Source organism: Protopterus annectens, chromosome 4.part0, assembly GCF_019279795.1.
Source record: "Protopterus annectens isolate FY-2018-M chromosome 4.part0, PAN1.0, whole genome shotgun sequence".
NCBI lineage: Eukaryota > Metazoa > Chordata > Ceratodontiformes > Protopteridae > Protopterus > Protopterus annectens.
The window spans coordinates 1,461,937,366-1,461,955,630 of NC_056733.1; the positions used below are offsets into that span (position 1 = coordinate 1,461,937,366).

Genomic DNA, 18,265 nt, shown 5'->3' on the forward strand with positions numbered 1-18,265 from the left:
ACCAAATGGTATGGTAGTAGTGACAGCTCACTTTAGACCTTGAGGATTCCAAGTGTTTCTATAACTGGACGACTGGCTCCTGACTGCCACCACCAGGCACCTACTCCTACAAACCAGAGATTCAACCATCCAGCTCTATTCCCAGCTGGGGGTTACAATAAATTGGGAAAAGTATGCCTTATCGCCCTCTCAATTTGTGACTTTTTATAGGCGCAGAAATAGACAGTCGCCATGCTAGCTCGTCTACCTGCAGACAGAATTCAAAACCTCATGCAACAAATTTCTCAGTCTACATCCTCTACAAAAAGTCAAGGCAAAGGCAGTGCTGAAACTTTTAGGGACCATGGCCTCCACCATAATACTAGTCCCTCTAGCCAGATTGCATATGCAAATTCTCCAATGGCTTCTATCTTCCCAGTGGTCCTTTCAACAACTCCTCAATGTCACCATGTTATCATAAGAGTCTTGCAAAAAGGACCTCCGTTGGTGGATTCAACCCCACCAGCTGACAACAGGCACTTCATTTCTTCCTCGCCAACCCATTGCTACTGTGACCACGGATGCCTCACAGATGGGGTGGGGGGGCTTTATCTAGGCAGGACTGTCCAGGGCACATGGCAAGATCACGAGGCTCACCTGCATGTCAGTGTCCTAGAGATGAGAGCAGTGCTTCTAGCTTTGCAAGCACTTCATGATGACTTTCTTCTTTTAGGGACGATAGCAATCCAATTGGACAATATGTCAGTGGTATGGTATCTAAACAAGCAAGGATGAACCAGATCTTAACACCTTTGTTGAGAGGCTCTTCGTGTTTGGAAGTGGGAGATATCTTCCCAACGCTTTCTAGCAGCAAAGCCTATCCTGGGGACAATCAATGTGATAGCTGATAAGCTCAGCAGGGCAATCTTGATACCTCACGAATGGTCTCTGAATCAGGAAATAGCGGAACAGATCTTCTGCAAATGGGGACAGCCTTGCTGTGATCTCTTTGCCAGTCCGATCAACGCCAAATGCAGCAGCTACTTCTCCCTCCTCCCCGCCAAATGCAGCAGCTACTTCTCCCTCCTCCCCCCTCCGGGAGAGTTTCCGAGAGAAGCACTTGTTCACGATTGGCCCCTGGGACTCCTTTAGGCATTCCCTCTCTTTCCACTCATATCCAAAGTGATACAGAAAGCAAAGTTATTGGGAAGCAAAATGATTCTCATCGCTCCTTACTGGCCTCGCCAGATTTGGTTCCGCTTTCTTGGGCCTCATCTACTAGACGATCCATGGAGTCTGGACCCAGTGCCAGACCTCTTGACACACGTCAGGCTCCTTTCATCCCTGCCTCCACACCCTCAACTTGACAGCGTGGCTGCTCCACTTCCATCCCTAGTCAGGCTTCATGATTTTTCACCTGCTGTGACCCACATCCTTACGTCTTTGCATAAACCTTCTACTAGGAAGTTATACAGTAGCAAATGGAGAAGATTTTCTATCTGGGCTAAAGAAAGAAATGTAGAACCTTAAACAGCATCCATCCCTATGGTTTTAGAATTTTTGTCTGAGCTTTTCCATCAGGGATCAGCTGCTGACACAATTAGGGTCCAATTGGCAGCGATATTTAACTTTCATTTGGGACAACATGAATCTAACCTGATGTCCCACAGATTATATAAAACCTTCCTTAAAGGCTCTACTTTACTGAGACCTCCATTTCAATAACCTGCATCTCCTTGGGATCTAAACTTTGTTCTGTACAAGCTAACTTCCCCGCCTTTTGAAACCGCACATTCGTGTCTATTGAAGTTTCTGTCTTGGAAGACTTTGTTTCTAGTAGCCATCACATCAGCTAGACGAGTATCAGAGTTACAAGCACTGTCAATTGAACCTCCTTATTTGATTTTCTACAAAGACAGAGTTTCCCTTCATATAAATTCTTCCTTTATCCCTAAAGTTTGCTCTCAGACTAATTTGAACCAAACCATAGAATTACCTGTATTTTTTCCTAATCATTCCAACACTGCAGAATACAAATTTCATCAGCTTGATGTTCACAGGCAGTTACGGTTCTACATTCACAGGACTAAGGAACACAGAAAGTTAGATCAATTTTTTGTATCCTTTTCTGAATGTAGAGTAGGTCTGCCAGTCTCTAAACTGACCCTATCTAATTGGATTTCGAGCTGTATTTCCTTCATTTACTCCTCCAATGGAAAGACTCTACCGTTCAAGATTAAGGCTCATTCTAGAAGATCCCAGTCTACATCTGCTGCCTTCCAAGCCAGAGTTCCAATTGACAGTATCTGTGCAGCAGCAACTTGGGCTACCCCCATACCTTTATTACTCATTACAAATTGGATCTGACCTCAAGGGGTAGAACCTCCTTTAGTTCCACAGTACTCCGAGTATATTCCCATGAGCCACCCAAGAATAAGGTTCTAGGGATGCTGTCCCATATGTAAGAATGTAGCCGAGATAGGACTACAGAACATAAAGAAGTTATTTACTCACCATAACGTTCCATATTTGTAGTCCATATTGCCCTTCATTCTTACGAACCCACTCACCTACCCCCATCCTGGAGGGTCTGGAGACAGGATAGGGTTACCTTTGATAGGGTGGAGACCTTTCATTATTCTTTCTGGATAACCTTATTTCTATCTTTCTATAGTCTAGCAGCAAACAAGGTCTGGGGATTGTACTAGTGCACTGTGGGTTACCTACCTAGCCATGATCCAGCTAAGAGACTTTGAGCTTTGTAATAGACTGAGTCGGAAACGAGCATCAGCTCCAATCCCATATGCAAGAATGAAGGGTGAGATTGACTACAAACATGGAACGTTATGGTGAGTACATTCTTTTTCATTTTATCCTACTCAGTAGCTATAACATCTGGAGTACTTATTGTTTTCCCTGTTTATCCCAGATGATTTACACTACTCATTTCTTAAATTCCTCTCCTTTTGACAGGTAGATGGGGAACAGTCAGTGTCTCATTTTTTTTACCTTGCCTTTTTATCTTTAATTATTAGCCGATGATCTGAAGTAATCACGTGATATGTATCAAAGTTCTCAATTAAGTGGACATGTTCTTGTGAACTATAATTTCTGTCAAATTTAGCCCAGTTATTCTACCATGGGGAATATGCAAATTCTCTGAGTTTTTACTACTGAATTTACATTTTTATACCAAATATTTTCAGAAATTTCTTCAGAAATCTACCCTCTTCTGTTGTATCGTCCCTTCAAGGCCCCCCAGATACACCCTCATTGTTGCAAATCAAATTCTAGTTCCTACCTTTAAGAAATATTCCCTGCTGAATGCTGTTTTTTTTGAGTTCCAAAGTAGCAGTCTTAGGTAGAATATAAATGCATGCCAGTGTAATCCTCATCACTTGCCAGTAGCCCCTTACTACTACACATCTGCCATTATTATTTTTTCCCTGTTCTATCACTACTGGAGCTTCTCTAGCAGTTAATATAACTACTACTCATTTCCTTTGTCCGTGATACTATGCTGAATATCCATCCTGAAATCCTTTCTTTAATAAATTCACATACTTCGTTCTTTCCAAACGTGTCCCCTGTAGCAATTGCTATTTGCACTCTGCATTTCTTAATATAATTATATGCTCTGTCCTTTCTGTCTATACATTTGAGACCATTCACATTCCAAGATAATATGGAAAGTACAACTGAATAAAGAAACAAAATTCCACATGGTTAAAACCAGGCTGTAGTAAAAAAAAGAACAAGGTAAGCGCTTTCACTACATCAGTAGCTTCTTCAGGTATTACTCAGAAATTTCCAGCCACTTTAAATAATGCAAATTGCCCATTCACATAACTTAATTCAAATCACGTTATTTTAGATGTTTCGTTAGAGGGAACACACCATAATTTAAACCTAAATCTCTATCTGCTCCCCAATAGTACAATCCATCTAGCTTCATTATTTCAGTTTTATTTATTTTGCTGCTACAACACTCCATTTATCCTACCTGATAGTTTGTTGATAATATGGAACATGCTGCCATTGTGGTAAGAAGTCATTGTTCCCACCTGTTATATATAGCAGCTTTTTCAAATGTCTGTTTCCAGCTTTTGTGATATTTGCACCCATTAATGTTTTGCAGGTTAATTCTTTATACAGTTTTTTTCTCATCAGCATTGGAACCTGTGTCACATTTTGCAGGAATTTTTGTTTTACTAAAAACCCTGAAAAAAACACCCGCCCCAGAACACCTCCATAATATGTTAACTTAATACAAACACACGCAGCTGTGTACATCTTCAAATAATGAAGTTTAACCCTCCTAATGGGAATATTTGTGCGAAATAGACAACTGCTAACATAAGCCCTACCTAATTGACCTTAAATTTAGGTTACCTATAAGATGAATGTTGTTGCATATGCTTTTTACTTGCACTAATTGGTGTCTATTCTTTTTTTATCTTTAACCCCCCCCCCCCCCCACAACATGACATCTACTTGCACACTTTCAGAAATCATTAAATTTTAGCCTTGAAACCAGTGTTTTGTCTTTTATTTGCCTTATCAGCTTGCCTGTATAGTCCTCTTTTGAAAGACAACCTGAAACATATATTGCTAAAGGGAATGTTTTCATTGTATTTGGTGTTGTCATATTTACTTGTTTCCATTTAAAATTTGTTATTGGATAAGCCAAAGGTCTTAATTCAGACACTGGCCTCTATAAAAGTAAGAGAAAACCCGTCAGCTCTACGTATATTATGATCTATGTACTTGAACACCCCATTCCCAACCTCAGCAACCCATGATTGCAGCCTGTTAACTTAAATATGGTTTTGTTTAGCTTTTATTCTCTTGCACTGTAATGACTACATTTCTTAATACTAAAAAAGAAGAAAAAAGGCATCTGTTTAATTTTTAGTACAAAAACAACTCAATATTTACTGTAAAGTATGCAGTTTATATTGTGAAAAGTTTCATAGAAATACTGTTCAGAAAATAAATTTTTACTTGGTTACCTTTGTCTTTTTTCCCCTCCCCTCTGAGACCTTCTAAACATTGACATGAAGTGATAGAAATGTTTTTCAGTTCCTCACAAGTTTAACAAAGTCAACAAAAGTCTTGTCTTTCCACTTATTCTTAAACAGCCAGAGTGCAGTCTCGCATGTTGCTGGTCTTCCTTTTCATCTCCATTTCCCAACTCCAGGTTCCAGTTTATTTCCATGGTACTCCAGATTCTTTTGGTTAACTCCTGTGCTTTTCTTTGTTTCAAGCATTTTCTTTGGAACAGTGGAAAAGGTTTCACTGTCAGAGTCTGCCATTGTACTTTATCAGAACACTGAGAATCAAGACTCTCCTTCTGCTTGATGGCTTAATTTTTTTTTGGACATACTTTTTTAATTTCCTCCTTAGCCTGTTTTGATCCTCAAGGAAAAAAATATTCTGAAGACCGCTGGATACACCAGCTTGAACCTCACATCTGCCTCTCGACATTGCCTTATTACTGGAATAATTTTTTTCTCTTCTGCCTGGTGTACTGTGAATAATTTAATTAATGTATTTATTGGCACCAGAAAGTAACAAAAACAAGTAAAAGAAAATTTACAGAAATTGCATAAGTTTTTTTAAAAATTCATAAGATGTTCATTAAAAATTTACATAAAATACCGGTCTTCAGAATATTTTTTCCTTGAGGATCAAAATCTCTCATCTCTTAAAGCTATCTCACTTCTCCCCCTGTAAATGACACCACAAACTGTAGTTCACGCTCACCAGCATTTACAGTACAGCCTGTGCCCACCTCCTTGGTGCATAAACTGCTAACTAAACTGACACCATCTTCCTCTCTGCAGATCAGCTCCCTGCAGAATACCTAAAACTTGCAGCAGATGCTATTGCATACCCTGTCTACATTCTCATCAATTGTTCCATCTCCGAATCATGCATCCCTCAGCTTTGGAAAAACTCCATTACAACACCCTTACATAAAAAAAGATGGCCACACCAATTATTTCTGTAATTATTGACCCATCTCTATACTCTCTCCTTTATCGAAAATCCTAGAGAAGTGTATTCATACTCAGTTAAAGTATCTCACTAACAATAACCTCCTTGCCCCCACACAACGTGGCTTTCACTCTGCCCACAGTACAACCACAGCCCTATTGTCCCTCACTAATACTGAAACAAAGCCTTAGACGCTGGTCTAGTAACTTCAGTTATTTTACTAGACCTATCTAAGGCTTTTCAATACAGTATCACACCCTAAACTACTAGTACAACTCAAATCCCCAAACTGCTCTCCACACACACTATCTTGGTTTTCCAGATACCTTTCTGACAAGAAACTGTCTGTAAAATGACAAAACAAACAATCCAAATGTCTTTCAACCAAAACTTGAGTTCCCCAAGAGTCCTTTCTTGTCCCATTACTATTTAACATATTCATTGATAACCTACACAAAGCATCCCATCTTAGTACCCTCATTCAATACACAGACTACTCAACAATAACCACATCTGCCAACAACCTGTCAGATCTCCAACTTCTGACAAAAAAGCCTTTACTTCTGTTGAATCCTGGCTAAATGATGCCCAACTTCTACTCAATCCCAAAAAAATCTAAAATCTTAATATTTTCATCAAAACCTCTAACTCAAGACTTTAAGATTTTCTCTCAAAACAATGCTGAAATTGAGCTAGTAAAATCTTCAAAACATCTGTGTATTATAGTTGATGACAAACTTTCCTTTGCAAATCATATTCATAATACAATCAAGAAGACGTATTTCAAACTTGGTAAGCTGTATAGGCACAAACTCTTTATGGATAGGCCCACCAAACTGGCTGATAGTCTACTCCTCCCTACTCTCCTCTATGGTGCCACCATTTTCACTAACCTACATACAACTCTCAAGAATAAATTACAGTCCTGCTACTACAAAATAGCAAAATTTGCAACCGATATTCCAACACGAACACACCACTGCCAAGCCTTAAAATGTTTAAACTGACTAGAATTTTCCCATTGCCTACAATACTCACAATTAATACTCACCCACAAACTACTAAATAACCCTAATTATTGCCCATCTCTTCAAACCATGCTACAAACATACACCCCAACTAGAAATCTTAGGTCTTCAAATAAACAGCTCCTAAGCATTTCAAAACCCAACAAACGTGCAGGGCAAAAGCCTGTATTCCTTCTCCATTGCTAAACTTTGGAATACTCTACCCTCTTCTATTACTCAAACTGATTCCATCAGAGCTTTCAAAACTGCAGTAAAGTCCCATTACCTTGATAATCAAACATGTTCCTGCAACAACTGGCCTAAACCACCATGACCATAACAAGCTCAATAGAAACAACCTAACAATATTCCATAATTAGTCATCCACCAATTTTTCACTCTTCCATTTTATAGCTTAGTCCTAGACAGACTTTACTATAACCTACTTGGGACTACCTTAGCAGCTTAGTAGAGTAACCCTATTCTTGGATTGTCAAACAAAAAAAAAACCACTGAATATTTTCTGTGCATATCTTTTGTTAATTGATGCTTATTCCTGTATAGCTGATAGAATGTCCCTGTTTTTCGCAACTGTATTTTCATCTTCTATAATTGTTTTGTCTCATTGTAACTGCTATTCAATTTTTTTTATATACTGTATATAATTGCTGATACAATGAAATGCCATTTCTTTGTAACATTTATTTAGAGCTTTTCTTCCCGGGCCTCCACTGAAAATGGATCACTGACCCAGTGGACTTTCCCGGTTACCAAATGTCAGTAAGTAAATAAATAATTTTCCAAAAACGCTCTGTCTTCAGCTTTTAATAATTTGAACTTTTGCCACAGTTTTGTCAGGATCAGCTGTGCTGGTTAGGCTTGCATCGTTAGTAATAAAGGTTTTGGCTGCTTTCTCATCACCAGGTTTGGAGCATGCACACAGTGTGCCATTTCAATTAACAGTTCATGCTGTGGAATACTAGTCCAGTAGATGATTTGTGCCTTCAGAAAAAAATTAATACAGTCTTTCCTTCTAGTTTCTGTGGTATAGCAGAAAATCTCATTTTCCCTACATGTTCTTCCCTCTGAGTCTACCATTTTTTGAAACATCTCTTCTTGAGCAGTCTCCTATTCAGAAAACTTTTTCTTCATTTTGACCTCTGGTTTTTGCAGTTTTATCAGCTCGTCTGAATATCTGTTTAAAGCTTGTTCCATTTTCCAGCCTTTTGTTATTTAAGGCGAAATACTCCTCTCTTTATTTTAGTCATCTCTGTGCAAAGTTGACTAATTTTTTTCTCTAGATTACTGGAAACCATGTCTTGCACAAAAGCTGGAGCATGAGCAGGCAGCTGAACAGCTGCAGGATTCTTCAGTCAGTGTTTTTTCTTCAGCTTTTCTAGTTGATTTTCTTTCTGTCCATCTTAGTTTCTACTTTTGTAGGCATCCTGACAGTGTACTTACTAGCCAGTAATTGACTTTTACTCAAGCTGAGATGATCACTGGCCGTTTTCTCAGTTTCTGTTTTCACATCAGGAGAGCTGAAGTTACGCTTTTAATAAGTGTGCAACTATCATGGAAGTCATCTCCATAGGTCAGTTGACAGAAGATTGAGAAGGTAGAGCCTCTTCAATTTGGTGGTTTCTTTGTTGATTGAATTTATTCCCTCTGTAGCCTATTCTGTTTGCAAAATGCCTTTAATCCTCCAGAAAAAAATATGCTGAAGATAGATGGATATAGCAAGTTGAGTCTTGTACCTGTCTTTTGATATCCCCTGGTTTCCAAGATAACCTTGCTTTCCTTGTGCCTGGTGCACCCTAGTGTCTCCAAATTTTTTTTATTACATTTCCTATCATCCAATGCTTTGACAGAAGTAGCTATTTCTGCTTATAATGGGTGGCCACGGTGGTGCAGCGGTTAGTGTTGCCACCTCACAGCAAGAGGTTATCTTGTTCGATTCTCAGCTGGGGGTGCCTTCTGTGCAGAGTCTGCATGTCCTCCCTGTGGTCGCGTGGGTTTCCTCCAGGTGCTCCGGTTTCCTCCCACATCCCAAAGACATGCTGTAGGTGGATTGGACATTTTAAACTGGCCCTAGGCATAAGTGTGTATGTGTGTGTGTGTGTGTGTGTGTGTGTGTGTGTGTGTGTGTGTGTGTGTGTGTGTGTGTGTGTGTGTGTGTGTGTGCCTTCTCTGGAAGGTTAGGTGCCGGGCTGGCAGCTCAACACCATAAAACTCCACTGCCAAACATGAGCGGACAGGTGATCTGCTTTGGCGACCCCTAACCGGGAAAAAGCCGAAAAAAGAAGCTATTTCTGCTTATACGAGTGCATCTTACTCACTGTAAGTCTTGGATGCTTTCTGATTGTCAGATTTGAATCCTACATATGTGCCTTCTGGGTTAATCAACAGTGCTGTGGAACAGCAGTCCATTTCCTTACTTGTGCATTCATGAAGTTAATAGTCTACTCCATCCAGTTTCTCTGACATTGCAAAAATCTCAGGTTTTCTTTGCAGGCTCTCTCTTCGTTTTTTTTTTTTTTTTTTTTTTTTTTTTCAAATAGTACTTCTTGAGAAGCCTTATGTTCAGTCATTCTTTCCTTCATGCTGGCTTCTACAGCCTTTGTCATCTGAATTTATATATTAGTCATTTGTTCCAGTTATTTTAAATATCTCTGAGCACAATTCATTTATCTTGCCTCAGAATTGCTGAAAGACATCATCTGTACTAAAATCTTTTGCTGAACAGCTCTGAGGATGTTCCTAACCAGAGCTGTTGCTCTTTCTTCTGGTTGATTTCCCTCTACTTTTTTTCAAATTTATTTGCTGGTATCCTACCTCTGTAATTAGTAGCCAGGAAAATTAATTTTACTCAAATTGATAACTAAGAAATTTTTTAAAAATGCCAGTAAAAGTTTTCTTATCGGGACAGCTAAGCAACATGTTTTTCATTCATCCAACACTTTGGAAGTCCAAGAAAGATTGCAGTTTCCTCAACCAGTACAGCATACTCTACAGACCATAGTGTTAAGGGATCACTTAAGTACCTATCTGAGGTTAAGGATACCTAGTGTAGCGTAATTCTTCTTTGTACATGGGAATTTGTTGCAGACACTGTCCTTCCAGGCAGATTTCAAGAGCAAAATAGAAATAAGCTGCATGTAGGATAATGCATAGAATCATCCTTGTTTTTCCTGTTTTTAAAAACAGGTAAGGATAAACAATATTGCATAATAGGCGAGTTCTTTCATTCTCAGTTTGAATGGAATTTTTTCAGTCAATGCCCAAACCAAGAAGAGCTGCTTTGTAATAATTTAACTCAAAAAATGAGTAAACTGGCTGCAGTCAAAATCACATGAAATCATTCTGAACCACAGTACGCCTGATTTTAAGAATAGTTAGATGTCCCTGGAATGGAGTTAATCCCCTCCCCTAAAATTAATCTGTAAAGGTGGGAGTAGCTATGTGCCACCTTTAATTTTTTTCTTTTTTTTTTTTACTGCAGTGAGCATGTGGTTGCTTGCTCATGACATTGTGGTTCTTTCAGGCTTCATTTACACCAATTTCTGTCCTGTTCATAGATATAGTCTGTATGTTGTTTTTACTGTTTTAGGGGATTGTTTCAGTGGTCTATGATGATTGGAGGGGTTCACTGCTCTGCAGTTTTTTATCCCCTTTTCTTTGCAGGACAGAGCCCAATGGCTCCTCTGCCTGCACCCAGTCTATTTGTCAGTTGGAGCAAGGAATCCCCAGGCAAGGTGAAAACCTTATGGCCCATTCATTCCTGCCTGGAACTCCCCAATGAACTTATCTTCTCTGTGGGGAGAGTCTGGTGGTAGGGAGCAGGGTGTCTTGCTGATCCAGTTGGGGGATGAGTACTGCCTTCTCTCTTGGTGGACCACCTCCCTCCCCGGAGTAGCTCTACCAAGCTTCTCTAAATGTTTTCCATCAGAGGAAAAGCATGCCTCCACATGCTGAATTCCCTGCAACTTTGTCTTCTGTTTACACACAGCAGTGCAGGCTCACTAAGCTCCAGTTCCGTGGGGAAAACAGAGGTCATGCTTGGTTTCACCCATGTGGTGAGCCAGAGCTCACACTTCCCCTCAGGATTTGTGAGCCAGCAACAAAATTTCTATTAGTTTTTTCAGTGAATAACAAAAGCAACAAAATTAGTAATTTTTCCACCACATAACTAGAAATATAAAAAGGAAATAACTGAGAAAGAACTAAACCAGGCAATTTATAGAGTATTGAAAACTGGGAAGTACTCTTTCATGTGTAATTACCAAATGTATTGTAAAATTCCAGGTTAGGATAGCTCCATGACAGTTTGATGTAAACATTTCCTTGTTGCTTTCCAGTCAGTGAATTTTGCATTGCCTTTTGTGTTGAACAACCTGCTGACATCGTTGGTGGGAGTACGACACAAGCTCTTGTCTGGGGATGTGTCTAAAGCTCTGAAAGTCTAGCTGTATGGTATGGGTAGACATCCATATATAGCTTATTTCCAGACACTACAAATAATAATGTAGCATTCCTTTTACTACAACATATACTGAGCCCGCTTACACAACTGCATTTTGCATATTGAATATTAAAAATGGTGTTAGAAAGGTTTTAGGCTTTTCGTAAGAGCGACTAAAGGAAGCTTTGGGATTATTGTGTGCTCAGGGTTATAAGAAACTTGAAGTTCAGAAAAATGTTGAATGCTAGGTGAGACTGATTTACTAAGAAAAACAAGCTTTGCTTTGTGATATTTATCAGAGTGGAAAGAAGGCAATGCTTAGTGGAACAGTCACACGGTGCTTAAAGGTGTTTAAGGGAACAGTTTTGCATTTTGTTTAGTCTGGCAGTTAGTGCAGAGGATAAGGTTGAGAAATGGAGTTCCTATGGTACAGGGTTTGATTCCCAGTGTCCTTGTTTGTCTGCTCTGCAACCCTAAGCAAGTCTCTTAACCATACATTGCTCCTGGTTCGCCCCTAAAAAGAGACTGTGTGTCCAGTGGAGCTACCTGTTAACAAGTAGGTATTATTATTTTAATGCACTTTAAGAAAGACTTGTTTCAAAAGGTCACTTTGGAAGCAGGAGTTCAGGAAATCTTTAAGAAGTTGCATTGCATGTAGTGTAGAATTCAGTTTTAGTAATCTTTCTGTGTGAATGGATATTAAGTAGGGGTGACTTTTTAGCCATGCTAGTCTCCTGGAAATTCAGGAGCAAATGGAGAACTTATGTTTTATGACATGCAGAGTGCAGAAAAGTGGACAGGTTTTAAAATAAAGTGGGGTATGTGGACAGATGACCTGGTACTGCCTTGTGTAGGATTGCAGGCAATGACATTTACCAGCCAAGGAAGTTGGTGTCAGTTTTCAGCATTTAAAGATTCTTGCTGTAGGTGACCTAAGAAGAACTTACTCTCCTTAAACCAGTTAATGGTGCACTTTCTTGTATGTTACAGTAGAATACGAAGAAAACAGCCAACCTTTCCAGTTACTACCTTCCATGCCATTGTTTTCCTTAATGCAAAACAAGTCTGGATTTCCCTGAAGGTTAGTTTGCTAGGAGGAAGAAAAAACAAACTCTCAGAAATTAACCTTGTTATTTTACACCATTATAAACACACAGCTAGTTACTTTGCTGATTGGGCATAAAAATGCAATTTAGTTTTAATATTTATATGTTTGTGTGCATGCCCTTTTATATGTTTCAGATTTGTGAGAGTCCAGGAGAGTTGCTTCTCTGTGAGAGTCAGTGCTGTGGAGCTTTTCACTTGAAGTGCCTCGGATTATCGCAGATGCCAGAGGGGAAGTTCATTTGCAAAGAATGTTCTACAGGTATCGATGTAACAAAATGGCTGCTCTTCAGATTAATCTGTGTTTACTCATTTTAAATCTGCAAGTACAGAACTTCGTAGAAGGTGATACAACAGAACAACTCTTTCTAGCAGGGCTTTTTCTTTCTAAACGTTAGCACCAGCCAAGCTGTTGCATGTCACTGCCATTTTGTACCTGACCATTTTTTGAATCTGTGTTGCACACATTTTGTTGTATATTGTCTCAGAAAGTGAATTGAATAGTCTTTCTTGATGGCAAATTGCATTAAGGGTCTAAATAGGCCGTTTAATTGTAAGTGAATGTTTACAGAGCTCCTGCAGAACTGTTCAGTACATTTGACTTGGGAGGCCAGCAAGAGACTTAGTTTGACATTTGTTTGATCCAAACGTATGACAAATGTGATGTCAGTTATTTTAACTAGAAATGGATGCAGACAGGGCAATTTCTTTATGGAAAGAAAAGTGATCTATTCAGAATTCTATCTGATAAACAATGGCTAAAGTGTTGACATTAGTTTGTTGTTCATGCACCATCCTGTTTATAGGATGACTTAAATTGTCAAAGTAAAACAAAAAATTGCAGATGTTTTGATGGAGATGCTCCCTGTCCCTGATGATCATCAGCCACTTCTTGTAGATGTTCATGTTTCACTGTTGCAGTCATCACTTGTGGGTCATCCGTGCAGGGTAGCCCACAGCCGGCCTGAATACCAGAGTAAAGGATTTCCCTCCTGCGTCAGCTGTCCTGAGACTGTGGCTGACATCAGGTCATCAGGGCTATAAAGGGTGGCTATAAAGGGTGGCAGCTGACGCCATTATGTCAGTCTTTCTTGCCATGGAGCCCGAAGCAGATGTTCATGTTTCACTGTTGCAGTCATCACATTTGGGTTATCTGCCTGCAGGTAGCCCTCAGCTGGCCTGAATACCAGAGTCTTGGGATTTCTGCGTCGGATGCTGTCACCACTTCTGTGATATCAGGTCATCAGGGGTATAAAACATGCAGCCAACGCCATTAGATCAATCTTTCTTGCCATGCAGTGCCCGAAGCAGAAGCAGTTCATAAGTGCCAGTCGGCCGCCTCATGAAATTTTCATTTTTTGAGTTTCAGACCTGAAGTCTTCTAAACGATAAGTACCCTGTTGGGGATCCTTTTTTCTTGCTCTAACCGATGTCAGAAAAAAGTAATAATTGTCTTGCCTGTGGAAAGCAAATACCTCAGAGATTTTCATTCTTACTGCATCACCTGTTTAGGCCCAGACCACAACGTCCCTCGCTGTCGGTTTTGTGCCTTGTTCAATGCCTGAACTATTCGTCGTCGGGCTATTTTTGTAGCTGAATTCTTTTGTTCTCGATCTCCGTACTCCAAAATGCCTTCGATAAGCCATCCGACTACCGATCTTCCAAAAAAACATAAGGATAAAGACAGAGACAAACTGGATAGATCCAAAACTGCCAACAGCGCTCCCGTTAAGCTAGTCACCAGTCCACCGGTACTCAGTGAGGAGCTTTCGCAGCCCCTGATACCCACTTCTACAGATTCCCAGGCCTCTACTGAGACCCATTCAGAGTCTGGTATGCCTCAAGATGCTTCTTCAACTATGAAACCTGAGGATGTCTCTGCCTTGGATGGGTCCAGAGCCGGTGTGCAGGCACCGGCTTCTGAGGGTGTATTCAGGCCTTCTGACTTTCATATTAATCCGACGACTTATTTCAAACCAAAAATACCGAATTTCTCAGGCCTAATGTTCGTTCTACGCCTAGGAAACTGATGACCAAAGTGCATTCTCAGACCCACATGCCTCAAAAACAAATGCTTAGAATGGCTGAAGACCTCATTTCTTTAATTAGGGAAAGTCACCCTCCCCCTCAAAAAGACCAAGAACCAATTTTCCTTCTGATTCTTCTGATCAGGAGTCTGATAACTCTGATTACCAGGACATACCCTTATCTACCTATGAGGATTCTGATGCGGAGGATTCCATTCCCTCTGCTTCCCCTCTAGAAGATTTTTCTTTTGGTGAAACCCTGCATACCCTTAGAGAACATTTCCGCTGGAAGAGCCAGGACTACTGTCAGTCCAAAAAGAGACCCAGGGAATAAACTTGCCTCAGCACAGGTCCCTAGCTATCCCTCCTGTTCTGGAAATTGTAGATGATGCCTCTTTGGAATCCAGCCTTATCCCTGGTACTTTGCCTCCAGCTCCCAGGAAACCTGACCGGTACTGTAGAGTGCCTGACTCCCACAAATTCCTCTTTAAGAATCCTACTGCGGATCCAGAGACCATTTCCCAGGGACTTAAATGCATTAAGGCTACAACTGCCAAAAATCCTACCCCTTCGGACAGGGATTCTAGGACTTTAGACAGATTTGGTAAGAAGGTATACACCTCTGCTACTCTTGCCATTAGGGCTTTAAATTGCCAGTTTCATATGTTAAAGTTTCAGCAGCATATTATGGAGCTAATTAAACAGAAAATGATGTTGATTCCTGATTGTGCAGAACACAAAGATTTACAAGAATTAATGCATTCTGATATCCAAGTCGGTAAACATACTTTGCAATGTGGATTTGATGTCTTAGAAGCATCTTGCAGGGTTGCTGTTACAGGGTCTGTTCTTAGAAGGCATGCTTGGCTTAAGGAACAAAACTTGCCAGATCATGTCAAAGCAAAATTGCTAGATGCACCATTAAACCAAGAGCGTCTATTTGGCAATAAATCACAAGTAGTCCTCAAAATGGATGGAGGAGAAAGCTAAATCTATGCAAACTGTTAAAGATTTCTTAGATGTACAGCCACCTAGATTCAGTAGGCATTGGCCTTCTATAAACTGGTCCTTTCCAGTCCCTTCCAGGCTTCCTCGGTCCAAACCCAGGGGCAGCAGACCATCAAGACTTCAGTCTCGGGTTATGCACAGATCTAAGCAATGGAGTGCTCTCACATCCAAAACAGGGAATAGTAAGCTGCCATCCTATGGTAAAATTGCACAATGACATCCTTAACTCTTCCAAGCCTTGCCCAAGTACTTGCACCTTTAGGAAGGAAACTGGTCCTCCATGCCAAAAACTGGAAGTGTATTACCCAGGACAGATGGGTATTAAACATAGTTTCCCAAGGATACAGATTCCACTTCGGCTCACTCCCGACCCTATGCGGATGGCCAGACCTCCCCCCAAATCAGTGGGCAGAGCCCCCAGAGTAAGTACTTTCTCTTCTCAGTATCAAGGCTGGTCAACCTGTCCCAGCAGAATAAAGGGGACAAGGCTTTTATTCCAGACTGTTTCTGGTACCCGGAAAAGAAAACTCTTGGCATCCTATCCTGAATCGGTCTATTCTCAACACCTTTCTGGTGGTTCCAAAATTCAGAATGCTAACTCTCCACCAGCTGCTTCCTATGCTAGCCAAGGATTCCTGGCTAGCAACCCTAGACTTAAAAGCTTAACTGCACATTCCCATAAGGGAATCTTGCAGGAAATACCTACGCTTCAGCGCAGGCTGTATGCACTATCAGTTGTCTGCGCTTCCCTTTGCTTATCTACTGCTCCCAGGGTGTTCACAAAGTGCCTAGCTCCAGCCATTACATATTGCAGGCAGAGAAGAATTCAAATTCGCCCATACTTGGGCAATTGCCTGATTCAGGCAGACAGTCAGGAATTGCTACTACAGCACCTGGCATTTGTAAAGAGACTTCTAACTTCACTGGAGTACACCATCAACGGAAAGAAATGACAGCTGGTACCCAGCCAACAGATTGTATTCCTGCGAGCAAGCTTGAACACAACTTCCCAGATGGCATTCCTCACTCCATAGAAACAAATTTATTTGACAAACTACTTCAATCTACTGGCCACCAAAACCTGGCTATCTACAAGAAAAATACTGCAATCCCTAGGGTTCATGGTCTCTTGCATTCTACTAATTCCATATGCAAGACTGCATATGAGGAAACTTCAATGGTACCTAAAAAGTCTCTGGTGTCAACATTCTCAGGACCTGGAAACAATGATTCCTATCATTCCTTGCCTAAGGATGGAGTTCCTTTGGTGGGCAGAGGTCTGCAACCACAACAAAGGACTCCATTCACTCTACCCCCTGCCACCCAAACCCTAACAACAAACGCATCAGACTATGCATGGGGGGACTCACATGGCAGGGCAGTGCATTCAGGGCAAATGGACCCCAAAGCAAAGGCCACCTGCATATCAATCAAAAAGAAATGTTAGCTGTACAGAATGCTCTGACAGCCTTCAAAGGCCTTATTCTTCCAGGACAACTATTGGTAAAGACAGACAACACCACAGTTATATGTGGTACATAAGCAGGGGGGAACCCATTCCTACCCACTCTACAGATTAGCCATGGCTCTGTGGAACACAACCTTGAGCAGCCAGGTGCACCTGCAAGCTCAGTTCAAGCCAGGCAAACTAAAATCATTGGCAGATGACTTAAGCAGAAATCTCATGGACTCACACAAGTGGAAACTGGAACCTAAAGTATTCAAGCTTTTGAGGAACAGGTGGGGGACACTAGAGGTGGACTTTTTTGCTTCCCCTCATAACTATCAATTGAGCAAATATTGCACCAGAACTCACCACAGCCAAGCTTGGAAAGTGGGTGCCCTGTTCTTTACTTGGGATAGCCTCTCAATCTATGCCTTTCCCCCTCTGCCCCTCCTCTTGAAGGTTCTACTAAAGATCAAACTGGACAAGCCAAGAACAATCCTGATTGCAGCAGACTGGCCATGCCAGTACTGGTACCCCCTTTTACGAAGTCTGACAGTACTGCCACCATGGTACCTGCCTTAGACTCCTTCCCTGCTGTCCCAGCAAGCGGGCCAGTTTCTGCATCCTCAGCTACAGACCCTGAACCTTGCAGCCTGGATCACCCCCTGAACTCATCATCAGCAACCCTCAGTAAGCAGGTGTTGGATGTCATTCTTGAGGCAAGGAGGCCTAGTACTAGAAAATCCTATTCGGAAAAGTGGAAAAGATACTGTTCCTGGAGCCAATCCCAGGGAAGGGACACGACTGTGCCCAGCTTACCTCGTGTACTAGATTACTTAATAGAAATGCTCCACAAGGGCCTATCCTTCTCTTCAATTAAGATTCATTCCTCTGCCATCTCAGCTCATTATAATACTGAGCCCACCCCTCTTTTCTCATCCTCTGGTAAAACAGTTCCTGAGAGGAGCCAAAAATTTAATACACCCCAGGAGAGCTCCGACTCCAGCCTGGGACCTTAACTTTGTATTAGAAAAGCTCATGCTTCCGCCTTTTGAACCTGCTACTACAGTAGAGTTAAAATTCCTTTAATGGAAAACAGCTTTACTTCTAGCCATCACTTCAGCAAGAAGAGCGTCTGAATTGCAGGCCCTTATGGCAGTGGAACCCTTCATTGTATTCCATGTGGACAGGGATTCCCTCAGGACTAACCCATCTTTTATGCCCAAGGTGCTGT

General features: G+C 41.0%; 1 protein-coding gene across 6 annotated transcripts in view; it reads left to right on the forward strand.

Moving 5' to 3' along the window:
- The window catches only part of NSD1 (nuclear receptor binding SET domain protein 1), a 1,335,896-nt gene that overhangs the window by 619,393 nt on the left and 698,238 nt on the right, over positions 1-18,265 (forward strand). For all 6 annotated transcript variants that reach the window (XM_044069301.1, XM_044069302.1, XM_044069304.1 and 3 more), the window contains one exon: positions 12,688-12,811. In XM_044069301.1, the coding sequence (XP_043925236.1) occupies positions 12,688-12,811 (124 nt within the window). The remainder of the gene's footprint in view (positions 1-12,687; positions 12,812-18,265) is intronic.